At 48.8% G+C, this 14909-nt stretch overlaps 1 protein-coding gene and 1 long non-coding RNA gene across 2 annotated transcripts; both read left to right on the top strand.

The window, feature by feature from the left end:
• The first annotated feature begins 9568 nt into the window (after window positions 1-9568).
• Window positions 9569-10432, top strand: LOC117501058 (homeodomain-interacting protein kinase 1-like). Its single transcript, XM_034159860.1, has 3 exons — window positions 9569-9832; window positions 9954-10145; window positions 10265-10432. The coding sequence occupies exons 1-3, from the start codon at window positions 9569-9571 to the stop codon at window positions 10391-10393; spliced, it is 585 nt and encodes a 194-aa protein (XP_034015751.1). The 3' UTR covers window positions 10394-10432.
• A 1502-nt stretch (window positions 10433-11934) lies between these two features.
• Window positions 11935-13928, top strand: LOC117532136. The gene is made up of 5 exons (XR_004566793.1): window positions 11935-12038; window positions 12881-12995; window positions 13094-13377; window positions 13483-13646; window positions 13728-13928. It is a non-coding gene; the product is annotated as an uncharacterized LOC117532136 (long non-coding RNA).
• Window positions 13929-14909: the final 981 nt, after the last annotated feature.

Here is a 14909-nt window from a genome sequence, read left to right on the forward strand (position 1 = left end):
AGGACGATACTTCGGCTGTTTATGCAGGCTGTAACAGGTGGGAGAGCGACACTCCTTGTTACATTCGCTGCAGAATACAGGGTTATTTTTCTCATAACACTGCGTGGATTCACAAATTTTACAATATGACGGACAATTATGGGAGGCGTGGTTATTGTACCCCTCAAAGCAAAACTTACATACATATTTCACTCCCAAAAATCTCTTTAAATCGATGATTCCGTAAAAATGATTATTAAACAGAAAAACGAAAAGAGTTTTCTGCTGCGCCGGTATTCCTGTCTGGAATTTTGTCAGCTTTCTCTCCCCTTCGGCTCTGAAAAACACCACAATTTTACAACCCAGAGCGTTTTCAAATTTTCCCACCTGCTCTAAAGATACCGGCGTAGCTTCCGTTAATCCGACGCTATTTTGTAACGCCAGCCCGCGCTGCTCCGCCTCGTGCGTACTCAGATGAGGATTCAATAACTGAACGAGGTTTATCGCGAAACATAAACTGTTGTCAGGATTATACACGATATTAAGGCATTTGGATTTTTTCCTCAGAACCTCGTGATGGAGGAGGTCATCTATTCTGCGCTTCCCCGCGCCGTTCTGGTTGCGGATGACTTGAACCACTAATTCCAGAGACTCGTCGGATAAAACGTTGGAATTTGATTGTATCAATCGTTCTAACAGATTTTGGAAGCCCGTCACATCGCCAGCGTCGTTATATGAGCTGATCAAAGCGGCCTCGTTGTAGACTGAGTCCCCACGAATCTCCATTTGGATAAAGTCCCCGGCCCTGGCGTGTGTTAAAGCCTTTTCGACCGAGTTATGAAGAGCCCCTACGACGTTACGGTAAAATTCGCGTAGTCGGGAATTTCGTCGGCGCGCTGGAAATTGAGAGGCAGCCTGATTTCGATATTGTTAAAAGCAGGTCTCCTGATGACGTTAGCAGCCCCACCGCCCGTCATGGGAGAGTGTCGGCTGGACCCCGGTCGTGCATCATCCCCGTCTTCCATCAAAACAGAGATCGCCGCGTTTATCGGGGTTAAACGAGCTCTGTTTAAAATCTCTTCTCCGCGCGCATTGCGCGGGGAGGGACTTCTTAAAGGTGAAAAAGCGCGAGCGTCGTTAGGCGTTTGATTTAATTCATCCACCGCGGATTGGACGTGAGGATTAACTTCACACGCGAGGAGGTTTACGGCGTTATTTAACGGAGTCAGGCGTACCTGGTTCAACGCCGTGGGACCGGACTCGTCTGGAGGTGAGGTGTGCGGGGGGTCAGGGGGCTCTTCAGTATCAGACTGGACCGTCGAATTTATAGCGTTAATCGCAGAAATGATGTAGGGGTTAATTTCTTCCGATTCTCGTTCAGCCGCTAAATTGTTAAGAGCCTCATTTAACGGTGTTAAACGAACACGACTTAAAAGTCTCTCTCCGGACTCGATGTTATTTCGAGGCGGCGAATTTAACGCCTCGGGTAATGGGCCATCTGCTCCAGGAGCGCTCCCCGCTGAGTCGATTATTGAAGCGTTTAAATCCAATACACGTCCGAAGTTATTTTCCCGATGTGAATTCTCTCCTTCCATCTTTTAAAATCTGTAGCAGGAAGAATCTACCTCAAGAAATTCAGTTAATATACCTCTTCAAATGAATTCTCCCGTTCCATCGGAATAAGAGAAAAAATAAAAAAATAAAAACAGACTACACATTTTCAAGAAAGTTGCGTGATGAGGTTAATCCCAGCTCAGAATATCTTCGAGCCTTGCGTCTCGGTGGAAAATAGACGGTCTCCCTCCACCGCGTGCTGAAAAAAGAGAAAATCGTTAGTTATTAAATATTTAAAATAAATAAATAAATACATAAACTCCGACTCCTTACCGTGTACATCCGCGGATCGTTTTACGGGTCTCTCCCGCTGACCCGCTTCTCCATGGGCTGTGACAGAAAAAATCGGGTTATTCCAGAGTTTTAATCGGGATTTAATCTCGATCGCTGTACTTACATCTGCGTGGTGAAGTCGGGGCTTCCAGCCTTCGAACTTCTTCAGGGGGCTCTGACTTGATTTCTAGAATTAACATAAATAAATGAATACAAAGCATCACCCTCGCAAGCGGATATTCTGTACTATTTCAAATATATTACCGAGGACGGGTCCGAACGCGCTCTGGACTGTCTGCGTGGTTTTGTCTAAAAAAAAAAAAAAAAAAAAAAAAAAAAAAAAGACAGTTTCAGACGGCGTGCATCATTTAAAAACACTCATTTCTATCAAAACAGATTACTTAAATCACTTACCCTGAAAGCTGATGCGGTTTTCGCACTCTGCTCGAAGACAAGAAAACTTAATTAAACAACATGGTTTTCCAGGATTTTTTCCGCAAATTTATTCTATTTTATACCCATAGCTGGGGGTCCAGGCATCTTCACTCTTCACCGGTCGTAGTGGAAATGCTCGCTGACTCGTTCCCAGGGACGTAAGTGATAAGGAGCATTGTTTATTGTTCGGGCTCGGGGCAGCATCTCCGCTCAGCGGGTGTCCCGCGCCCCATGATCGATCGGCTAATATCTTAAAAGAAAACATCATCTGGCGTGAGTGATAAGGAGCATTGTTTATTGTTCTTCGGGTTCATCACCTCGGGGCAGCATCTCCGCTCAGCGGGTGTCCCGCCACACACACACACACACACACACACGCACACACACACACGCACACACACACGCACTCACACAGACACAGCGTCTGCAACAGGTTTTACAGCCGTGGGGTCATGTTTCCGCGAGCGGCTCTATGCGTGGGTATTTGACCGTCTTGCTGCAAAGACTTACAGCCGAGAGAGACGGCTATTTGTTCCCCTTCTTTAATTTACGAATTAAAAAACAGAAAAGGAAACGTAATAATTTAAGAATTAAAAATATTAAAGGGGCATAAAAAAATAGACAGTGATTTATGTTTAATTATTTCAGAATTAGTTAATTCTTTAATACATTAAAAAGATCTAGGTATTTTTAATCATTCTTTAATTCATGAAATAAAATTACATTAAAATATTAGACCCTGGGTGGGAGGGGAGGTATGGCTTGGAGGCGGTGCTTGGCCGGGGTTAGGGGAGGAGCTTGGGGGTGGGGCTAGGGGAGGAGCCAGGGGCGGAACTAGGGGAGGAGCCGGGGGCGGGGGCTTAGGGGCGGGACATACTGACGTCATCGACTCTGATTGGATGTGACGTCATAAGGGGCGGGGGCTCGGAGGCGGGACTAGGGGCGGGGATTAGGGACGGGGCATAATGACGTCATCGATTATGATTGGCTGTGATGTCATAAGGGGCGGGGCTTGGAGGCGGGACTAGGGGAGGGGCTTAGGGGCAGGACATAGTGACGTCATCAATTCTGATTGGCTATGACGTCATAGAGGGGGCGGGGCTTAGTGACGTAGTCAATTTTGATTGGCAGCTGTCACTTTTTTGACGAAAGGTGGGTCAGTTTTCTCTCTCTAAAGCGGTCGTCATTTTGCTCCTGTCATCTTCAGTGGCAGACTTAGGAGATGATGTGAGACTGCATCATTTTTCATTGTCAACAGCACGGACAAAAATTTACTTATTTGAAAGATATAGCAGAGTTTCAGCATTTTCTGTTGGGAAAGTGTAGTGACACGGACCCACAACAGGGGGCGTAAATGAATGGACAATAGAAGGAGTTAAATTAGAACACTTTACTGTTGTGAATGCCACAACCAAACACAGCAGATTACAGAATGAATACAAGTCAGTCAATAAAGGTGTCGTGTGGGCAGGCTCGACGATAGGAGACGCCCGTCTGGAGACGAACCGGAACCACACGATTTCCACCGCCACCGAACCCGAGGGATACTGGAGCTGCTAAGTCCCGAAGTCCCCAGGTGGCCACCGTCTCGGCGTGTCGGATCTGGTACTGCTGGCGGAAAACAAAGACAGTCAAGTGTGGGTGTGTGTACACCCAGTAACAATTATGGTGGGAATTCCACCTCCACCTCTCACTCAATATCTTGCAGAGTACGCAGTGATTCCTCAGGGGAAAAGAGTGCCGTCCAGCACTCACTCAGCTTCCACCGACAGAGGGACCGGTACTCCTGCAAACACTCACAATATACAGATTATACACAAAAGGCTGAGGATATTACCTCTCAATGAAGTTGATATCTCGGCGATGTGGTGGAGGTGTCTTCCTGCTTTTATTCCTGGTGTGAAGTAGATGATCAGTGACAGCTGTCATGGTTGATGGGTGACAGCTGTCACCTCGGCTGTTCCTGGAGGCGGCAGCGCCCTCTCGTGCCTGAAGCCCGCACTTCAGGCAGGGCGCCCTCTGGTGGTGGGCCAGCAGTACCTCCTCTTCTGGTGGCCCACACAACAGGACCCCCCCCCCCCCCTCAACGGGCGCCTCCTGGCGCCCGACCAGGGTTGTTTGGGTGGCGACGGTAGAAATCGGCCAGGAGGGCCGGGTCCAGGATGAAGCTCCTCTTCACCCAGGAGCACTCTTCGGGTCCATACCCTTCCCAGTCCACCAAATATTGAAAGCCCCGGCCCATTCGACGGACGTCCAAGAGCCGGCGTACTGTCCAAGCCGGCTCCCCGTCGATAATACGGAGCCTCACTGCGGTAGGACTGAGGACCTTGAGGATGGTGAATGGTCCGATGTAGCAGTCTTTCAACTTCGGCGACTCGACCTGGAGTGGTATGTCCTTGGTTGATAGCCATACCTCCTGCCCGGGCTGGTATGCGGGGGCCGGGGACCGTCGACGGTCTGCATGGGCTTTTGCCCTCGTCCGGGCCCTCAACAAGGCCAAACGGGCGGTGCGCCACACCCGATGGCATCTCCGCAGGTGGGCCTGGACCGAGGGCACACCGACCTCTCCCTCCACCAAAGGAAACAAAGGGGATTGGTACCCCAGACACACCTCAAACGGGGAGAGGCCGGTGGCAGAGGACACTTGGCTGTTATGTGCGTACTCGATCCAGGCCAGATGTTCACACCAAGCCGTCGGGTGTGCGGAGGTAGTACAACGAAGGGCTTGCTCCAACTCTTGATTAGCCCGTTTGGCCTGTCCGTTAGTCTGAGGGTGATACCCAGACGAGAGGCTCACGGTGGCCCCCAGTTCCCGGCAGAAACTTCTCCACACCTGCGAGGAGAACTGGGGACCGCGATCCGAAACGATGTCTGTAGGTATCCCATGCAGCCGGACGACATGGTGGACCAGGAGATCCGCCGTCTCCTGGGCCGATGGGAGCTTCGGGAGGGCCACGAAGTGGGCCGCCTTGGAGAATCGGTCCACTATCGTGAGAATGGTGGTGTGTCCCCGGGACGGCGGGAGGCCCATGACAAAATCCAGACCGATGTGGGACCAGGGGCGATGAGGCACAGGAAGTGGCTGTAGGAGTCCCTGTGCCTTCTGGTGGTCCACCTTGCCCCTGGCGCAGGTGGTGCAGGCCTGGATGTAAGCCCGGACGTCAGTCTCCAGGGACGCCCACCAGAAGCGCTGCCGGACCACTGCCATGGTCCGTGACAGAAGTCCAGGACGGCAGCTCTGGCCTCTGGTGGGACGTACAGTCTGTTTTTCGGTCCTGTTCTGGGATCCGGGCTCCGTGCCAGGGCCTCCCGGACGGTCTTCTCCACGTCCCAGGTTAGGGTAGCCACGATAGTGGACTCCGGTAAGATGGGTTCCGGTGGATCTGACAGCTCGGTCTTGACTTCTTGTTCGTGCACCCGGGACAGAGCATCCGATCTCTGGTTTTTGGTCCCGGGGCGGTAGGTGATCCGGAAGTCAAAACGGCCGAAAAACAGTGACCAGCGGGCTTGCCTGGGGTTCAGTCGCTTGGCGGTCCTGATATACTCCAGGTTCTGGTGGTCAGTAAAAACCGTGAAAGGCACTGACGCTCCCTCAAGCAGGTGTCTCCACTCCTCAAGAGCCTCTTTCACCGCAAGGAGCTCTCAATTGCCCACGTCATAGGTCAGGGCTGTCAGGGGGCTAACTACCTGACTATAGCCCTTAATGAACCTCCTGTAAAAATTTGCGAAGCCGAGGAACTGTTGCAGCTTCCTACGGCTCGTAGGTTGGGGCCAGTCTCTCACCGCTGCGACCTTGGCTGGATCAGGAGCGACGGAGTTGGAGGAGATGATAAACCCCAGGAAGGACAAAGAGGTGCGGTGAAACTCACACTTCTCGCCCTTCACAAACAGCCGGTTCTCCAACAACCGCTGCAGGACCTGACGTACATGCCGTACATGGGTCTCAGGATCCGGAGAAAAGATGAGTATATCGTCCAGATATACGAAGACGAATCGGTGCAGGAAGTCCCGCAAGATGTCATTAACCAAAGCTTGGAACGTCGCAGGGGCGTTAGTGAGGCCGAACGGCATGATCAGGTACTCAAAATGACCTAACGGGGTGTTGAATGCCGTCTTCCATTCGTCTCCCTTCCGGATCCGAACTAGGTGGCATGCGTTCCTAAGATCCAACTTTGTGAAGATTTTGGCTCCATGCAGGGGGGTGAACACCGAATCCAACAAAGGCAACGGGTATCGGTTGCGAACCGTGATCTCGTTCAGCCCCCGGTAATCAATGCATGGACGAAGACCGCCATCTTTTTTGCCCACAAAAAAGAAACCTGCTCCCATCGGAGAGGTGGAGTTACGGATCAGCCCGGCAGCTAAGGAGTCCCGGATGTAGGTCTCCATCGATTTGCGCTCAGGTCGGGAGAGGTTGTACAGCCTGCTGGACGGGAACTCCACGCCTGGCAACAAATCGATGGCACAATCGTACGGACGGTGCGGGGGAAGGGTGAGTGCCCGATCCTTGCTAAAAACGTCCGCAAGATCGTGGTACTCAACCGGCACCGCCGATAGATTGGGGGGAACTTTGACCTGCTCCCTAGCCTGGGAACCGGGAGGAACCGAGGATCCCAAACACATCCGATGGCAGGTCTCGCTCCACTGTACCACCACCCTGGACGGCCAATCAATCCGGGGATTGTGTTTTAGTATCCAGGGGAACCCCAGAATCACACGGGAGGTAGAAGGAGTCACAAAAAACTCGATCTCCTCCCTATGATTCCCTAACACTACCAGAGTTACTGGTAGTGTCCTGTGTGTGATTAAAGGGAGTAGGGTGCCATCTAGTGCTCGCATCTGCAATGGTGAAGGAAGCGCCACCAGAGGGAGCCCTACCTCCCTGGCCCATCTGCTGTCTAGCAGATTCCCTTCTGACCCTGTGTCTACCAGTGCTGGGGCCTGAAGGGTTAAATCCCCGCTAAGGATTGTAACTGGGAGCCGTGTGGAAATGTGTGTGTGTCCCACGTGAATTTCTTGCCCCACCCTAAGCCCAGTTTCTAGGGGCGGGCGTTGGTGTTTAACCGTTCGGGGCAATTACTCAATTGGTGCTCCATTGAGCCACAAACAAAACACGCCCCGCGGGGAAGCCTCCTCTGTCTATTCGGTGGTCTGAATGTGGCCCTGCTCGTGTCCATAGCTTTGTCAGCAGGGGGAGCTGTCGCCCCACGGGACGTAGAGGCCAGGGAGCGTGGGAAGGGCGGACCTTTTTCGGAACCGGAAGGAAGAGGGACGGCGCGCGCCCGGCCACGCCCTTCATCTCGTTCCCGACAGCGTTCTTCCAACCGATTGTCTAACCGTATAACAAGATCGATAAGCCCATCTAATTCCCGCGGTTCATCCTTGGCCACCAGGTGCTCCTTCAGGACCAATGACAGTCCGTTTACGAAGGCGGCGTGGAGCGCAGCGTTATTCCAGCCGGACCTCGCAGCCGCGATGCAGAAGTCGACTGCATAAGCGGCTGCGCTCTGGCGTCCCTGTCTCATAGACAGCAGCACAGTTGAAGCGGTCTCTCCCCTGTTAGGGTGATCAAACACTGTTCTGAACTCCCTCACAAACCCAGTGTACGTGTGAAGGAGCCGTGAATTTTGCTCCCAAAGCGCCGTAGCCCAAGCGCGTGCCTCTCCCCGAAGCAGAGTAATCACATAAGCTATTTTGCTAGCGTCTGATGCGTACATGACGGGACGTTGTGCGAAGACGAGCGAACACTGCATGAGAAAGTCCGCGCACGTCTCCACACAACCTCCGTACGGCTCAGGAGGGCTTATGTATGCTTCAGGGGATGGTGGGAGGGGTTGTTGAACCACCACTGGAACATCCATATCCTGCACAGGGTCAGCAGGAGGAGGAGCTGCAGCAGCGCCCTGAGCGCTCGCCGCCACCTGCGCGGAGAGAGCCTCCACCCTGCGGTTCAGGAGGATGTTTTGCTCGGTCATTTGATCCAACCGAGCCGTAAAAGCGGTGAGAATGTGCTGTAGCTCACCAATCACGCCTCCTGCAGACGCCTGCGCTCCCTGCTCTCCCATTGGTCGTTCAACAGCCGGGTGACGCCCCTCGGAGTCCATGACGCTGGCCGAGATATCCTGTTGGGAAAGTGCAGTGACACGGACCCACAACAGGGGGCGTAAATGAACGGACAATAGAAGGAGTTAAATTAGAACACTTTACTGTTGTGAATGCCACAACCAAACACAGCAGATTACAGAATGAATACAAGTCAGTCAATAAAGGTGTCGTGTGGGCAGGCTCGACGATAGGAGACGCCCGTCTGGAGATGAACTGGAACCACACGATTTCCACCGCCACCGAACCCGAGGGATACTGGAGCCGCTAAGTCCCGAAGTCCCCAGGTGGCCACCGTCTCGGCGTGTCGGATCTGGTACTGCTGGCGGAAAACAAAGACAGTCAAGTGTGGGTGTGTGTACACCCAGTAACAATTATGGTGGGAATTCCACCTCCACCTCTCACTCAATATCTTGCAGAGTACGCAGTGATTCCTCAGGGGAAAAGAGTGCCGTCCAGCACTCACTCAGCTTCCACCGACAGAGGGACCGGTACTCCTGCAAACACTCACAATATACAGATTATACACAAAAGGCTGAGGATATTACCTCTCAATGAAGTTGATATCTCGGCGATGTGGTGGAGGTGTCTTCCTGCTTTTATTCCTGGTGTGAAGTAGATGATCAGTGACAGCTGTCATGGTTGATGGGTGACAGCTGTCACCTCGGCTGTTCCTGGAGGCGGCAGCGCCCTCTCGTGCCTGAAGCCCGCACTTCAGGCAGGGCGCCCTCTGGTGGTGGGCCAGCAGTACCTCCTCTTCTGGCGGCCCACACAACAATTTTCCACAGTGTTATAATTGAACTATGAAGCCCTGGCCCTGTGAAAGTTAATGTTTTGTGAGATTATAGATGATTTCCTCTCTGTAATATCAAACAAATTATTCACATTTACTGGATTAAAACCAGGTGAGTCTCTGCACTTAAATATTACATCTCTCACTGTCTGTCTTTACTCCTGGTTAAAGGTAAAACAACATCCAGTTTGTCCTTCTCGCAGCAGTAACCAGAAAAATTTTTAAATGTTTAACTTTTGAAGGCCAGTGCCGTCGTGGTGTGCGACTCCCGCACTCACAGCCAGAGGTGGAGGAATTTTTCCACCAGCCTCTCACTGAAAACATCACATTCACTTTACCATCAGCTGCTTACAGCCAACATATGAATGCATCATGAGTGAACACTTGATGTTAAACCAACCAAACTCATCCATTCTATCGGATCTCTCTCCTCTGACAGTGACCCATGATGCACTTCCTGCTCCTTTGCCATGTGAGGTGTATCCAGGACAAACCCTTTATGGATCCTCTCACTACCTCGTCCTCAAATTCATCGGTGAAGGACAGTTTGGCAAAGTGGCCAAATGTCGTAACATCGATACAGCTGCCACCGTGGCTGTTAAGATCCTGAAAAAGGAACAAGCTGCTGAGAGAGAGGTAGATCATCCACCTTTTTTTTCATTGATAATGATTCTAAGGCCTATAATGATGTAATCTGACCTCCTGACTGTTAGCGGTGTCATTTATCTGTGTTACACGTCTTGTTCTTTTTGACCAGTTGGCCATGCTAGATGCCATCAGGGTCCTCAATCCCGTGAAGAGCTGCGTCCTTCAGTTCCATGAGTGCTTTGAGGACCTGGGACGGACCTGTATGTCCTTTGAGATGCTGGACAGGAGTCTGGAAAAGCTGCTGGAGGACAAGGGATGGATGCCACTGCATCTTAAAGAGATCCGGCCAATCACACAGCAGGTATAAATGTGTTTTGGTTGACTGGAGACAATACTGTGCAGAACAACATGTTTGTATTTATGAATGAAAGCAGATGACAAATGGCTCAGAATATTGAGAACTTTGATTTGTTCTTGCAGCTGCTGCTGGTGTTGGAGTCTCTGGGTGGTCTTGGACTCGTCCACTCTGACCTGAAGGTGGACAACATCATGCTGATGGACCAACAGGCTGAACCCTTCAAGGTCAAACTATACTCAACAAAAATATAAACGCAACACTTTTGGTTTTGCTCCCATTTTGTATGAGATGAACTCAAAGATCTAAAACGTTTTCCACTTACACAATATCACCATTTCCCTCAAATATTGTTCACAAACCAGTCTAAATCTGTGATAGTGAGCACTTCTCCTTTGCTGAGATAATCCATCCCACCTCACAGGTGTGCCATATCAAGATGCTGATTAGACACCATGATTAGTGCACAGGTGTGCCTTAGACTGCCCACAATTAAAGGCCACTCTGAAAGGTGCAGTTTTATCACACAGCACAATGCCACAGATGTCGCAAGATTTGAGGGAGCGTGCAATTGGCATGCTGACAGCAGGAATGTCAACCAGAGCTGTTGCTCGTGTATTGAATGTTCATTTCTCTACCATAAGCCGTCTCCAAAGGCGTTTCAGAGAATTTGGCAGTACATCCAACCAGCCTCACAACCGCAGACCACGTGTAACCACACCAGCATGTTCACCTCCAAGATCATCTGAGACCAGCCACTCGGACAGCTGCTGAAACAATCGGTTTGCATAACCAAAGAATTTCTGCACAAACTGTCAGAAACCGTCTCAGGGAAGCTCATCTGCATGCTCGTCGTCCTCATTGGGGTCTCGACCAGTTCGTTGTCGTAACCGACTTGAGTGGGCAAATGCTCACATTCGCTGGCGTTTGGCACGTTGGAGAGGTGTTCTCTTCACAGATGAATCCCGGTTCACACTGTTCAGGGAAGATGGCAGACAGCGTGTGTGGCGTCATGTGGGTGAGCGGTTTTCTGATGTCAATGTTGTGGATCGAGTGGCCCATGGTGGCGGTGGGGTTATGGTATGGGCAGGCGTCTGTTATGGACGAAGAACACAGGTGCATTTTATTGGTGGCATTTTGAATGCACAGAGATACCGTGACGAGATCCTGAGGCCCATTGTTGTGCCATACATCCAAGAACATCACCTCATGTTGCAGCAGGATAATGCACGGCCCCATGTTGCAAGGATCTGTACACAATTCTTGGAAGCTGAAAATGTCCCAGTTCTTGCATGGCCGGCATACTCACCGGACATGTCACCCATTGAGCATGTTTGGGATGCTCTGGACCGGCGTATACGACAGCGTGTACCAGTTCCTGCCAATATCCAGCAACTTCGCACAGCCATTGAAGAGGAGTGGACCAACATTCCACAAGCCACAATTGACAACCTGATCAACTCTATGCGAAGGAGATGTGTTGCACTGCATGAGGCAAATGGTGGTCACACCAGATACTGACTGGTATCCCCCCCAATAAAACAAAACTGCACCTTTCAGTGTGGCCTTTTATTGTGGACAGTCTAAGGCACACCTGTGCACTAATCATGGTCAGCATCTTGATATGGCACACCTGTGAGGTGGGATGGATTATCTCAGCAAAGGAGAAGTGCTCACTATCACAGATTTAGACTGGTTTGTGAACAATATTTGAGGGAAATGGTGATATTGTGTATGTGGAAAAAGTTTTAGATCTTTGAGTTCATCTCATACAAAATGGGAGCAAAACCAAAAGTGTTGCGTTTATATTTTTGTTGAGTGTAATTGACTTTGGGGTGGCCTTCAAAGTCTCAAGCATTCCCCTTGGACTGATGGTCCAGCCTCTGGGTTTCAACCTATGTACGAAAATCATTCATTCATGTGTTTGCAAAGTTTGCTAAGCTTGCTGAGTTTGCGTTGTAATTTGGTGTGGTTTCATTTTGAAAAGTTTAGTTCCAAAACATCATAAAATTTGTTTTAATTGAATTTAATTAATTTAACTTAATTGGAATTTAATTTAAGTTTGGTTGCAAAAACATTCCTCCCACATCCAAAGACAGGCAGGTCAGACGGACTGGAAATGTGTGTGAATGTGTTTGTTTGTTTATACGTATGTGACCCTGTGACAGACAGGCGTCCTGTCCAGGGTGGACCCCGCCTCACACCCTATGACTTGTGGGATAGGCTGCAGACCCCTGTAACTCTTAATTGGAATAAGGAAGTATAGAAAATGGATGGATGGAATAATAATAATTAATTTGATTAATTATGATTATTGGTGTGATTATATGTATTATATGTATTTCAGTAGCGCTGATTCTTCTGTTCCATTGAAATGATCCATTAATAAACATTAATTCCACTAAAACACACAAGAAGTTTAGATCCAAATGCCTGAAACATGAAAGGACGCGGGAGCATACTTGTTGGTTTACATCACTGCAGTGGCCGTCTCTGATTGGTCGGAAGGACATGTTATAGTTTGTGTGCACTGAGCTGTGGCTCTTTTCACGTTATGGAGTGAATGTTTGTGATTACGTGTAAATCTGTTTTGGAAAATAATAATTTGAGACATGTTGGTGTCTGATCCTGACGTCATGACAGCGTGTTTTTGACATTTTTCAAATGGAAACAAACTCTTCTGTTTTCCTGTGCTGCTGTCTGATAAGTTTTCTCACGTGGTTCTTGTCTTCTCCCCTCAGGGCACCAGAGGTTACCCTGGGTCTCCCTCTCTCTCAGGCCATTGACATGTGGGGTCTAGGCTGCATCCTGGTTCACCTGTACCTTGCAGATCAGCTGTATTCGTCTGATGTGGCGGTAGGTGATCTCAGCACTGATGGTGCAACTGCTCACACATCATCATCGACAATCCCAAGTAGGATATCAGCTGATAGATATTTTCTTTCCAAATAAAGGCAGTTGCTGACCTTCTGGACACGCCAGAGGACTGACTCATCAGCAGTGGAGTCGTCACCCAAACCACCACTGCAGAGACTGACGACTGCCACGCTCCAACATGGACACTGAACGTGTCGTACCCAGAAAATAATAATCTTCTAGTTGCTGAATACAATTTTAAAATCAGTAACACATTTATGGACAAGTGTTTCAAGTGTTCTTTGTTCCTTAGAGTCCTGACGAATACGAAGATGATGGGGATCTGGAACATGATCTGTACTGTCTGAACAAGCTGATTGATGTAGGTGTTCCAGATGATCTTTATTCCTCCATCTGTTTGTTTTTCAGCAGCATCACTGAAAGACTGAATCAGGTTTCATCAGGTCGACATTCTTTTCAATTCCAGGTCTATGGAATAGAAGATGATGCTGAGTACGAGGACAGGAAGGCTTTTGTCAGCCTACTTAAACAGCTGCTGCAGCTGGACGCCAGGCAGAGGACAACTGCAGCCCGAGCTCTGAGACACCCGTTTGTGACAATGTCACATCTGGAGAAGAGCAGCAGCTCTTAGTAAGTCCACATGTCTGTGAACACAGAACAAACATCACACACTTTCAGACAGCTAATTGATCATTCCTGTGCTTTCCAAAGTGTGACAGAGTCCCAAGTGCTGATGAGTGTCTGTCCAGAGCCGGATCCAGCAGTTGGAGACAATGAGCTTTTTAGTGATGCATCTCAGGGAACTGATGGAGCTGCAGCAAGTGAGATCTTCAGGTGGAGCTGCAGATGGTGGGATTTTAAGTGGTGTGTCCAGAGAAACCGTTGCCTTTGGTGACGGAGCTACATCTGTTGGGACCTTCAGCCACGGAGCTGTAGCTGGTTGGACTTTATTGACGAGGCTGAAGAAACTGTTTCCTTTTTTCAGGGTTCGGGAAACAAAGTCTGTAAATAAAAAGTCAAAAGGAGAGACTGTCTTTCTGTGTCTTTTCTGTCCTCTTTGCATGAGGACACACAGCGCACACATCAGCCTGAAAGCACAGTATTTTGACATCAGAGGATATTTATAGAGATTGTGAATGAGCGTACGGTGACACTTTACTGCGGAACACACTGAGAGTGAAAGGAGACAACTGTTATAATAATCATAAAAAAAAAAAAACCATTACTGAGTGATGCTCTGTGAAGGTGAGTCAAGGTTAAAGTGGATGATTTCAACATGTGACACAGCTTCATCACCATGTCAATGCCAGCAGCAGACGAGTGGGATCCGAGGACGTGGCCCCCAAGAATAGAATTTAATTGGAAAGTGTGTGTGTGTGTGTGTGTGTGTGTGTACATATATATATATATATATATATATATATATATATATATATATATATATATATATATATATATATATATATATATATATATACACATACATACATGGGTGATTCTTTAACTATGGGCACTATTGGCCTTGTAAATGTAATTTCCACCACACCATTGCCTTACAATATAAAGTGCCTTGGGGCAACTGTTTGTTGTGGTTTGGTGCTATATACATGTGCTGTGATGTCACTGTTTATCTCCATAGAAACTACCCAAACAATCTTTCATACAAACTGTTTAAAGGGACATTACAGTGTTGTGGAAATTACGGCAATAGTGTGGGACAACTACATTTTGTTTAAAAAAATCAACAGTTGTATGACATTGAATACCCCAATTATGTTTTGATTATTTTACTGATATTTTATTCAGAGATATTTTAAAACATTAGAAAAAACGTTTTTTTACCATTCATTTTTTATCATTGAAGATCAAAAGTCTGGGTGTGGGACAAGCAAA

This window comes from Thalassophryne amazonica, chromosome 19 (assembly GCF_902500255.1).
Source record: "Thalassophryne amazonica chromosome 19, fThaAma1.1, whole genome shotgun sequence".
In the NCBI taxonomy this organism is placed as follows: Eukaryota; Metazoa; Chordata; class Actinopteri; order Batrachoidiformes; family Batrachoididae; genus Thalassophryne; species Thalassophryne amazonica.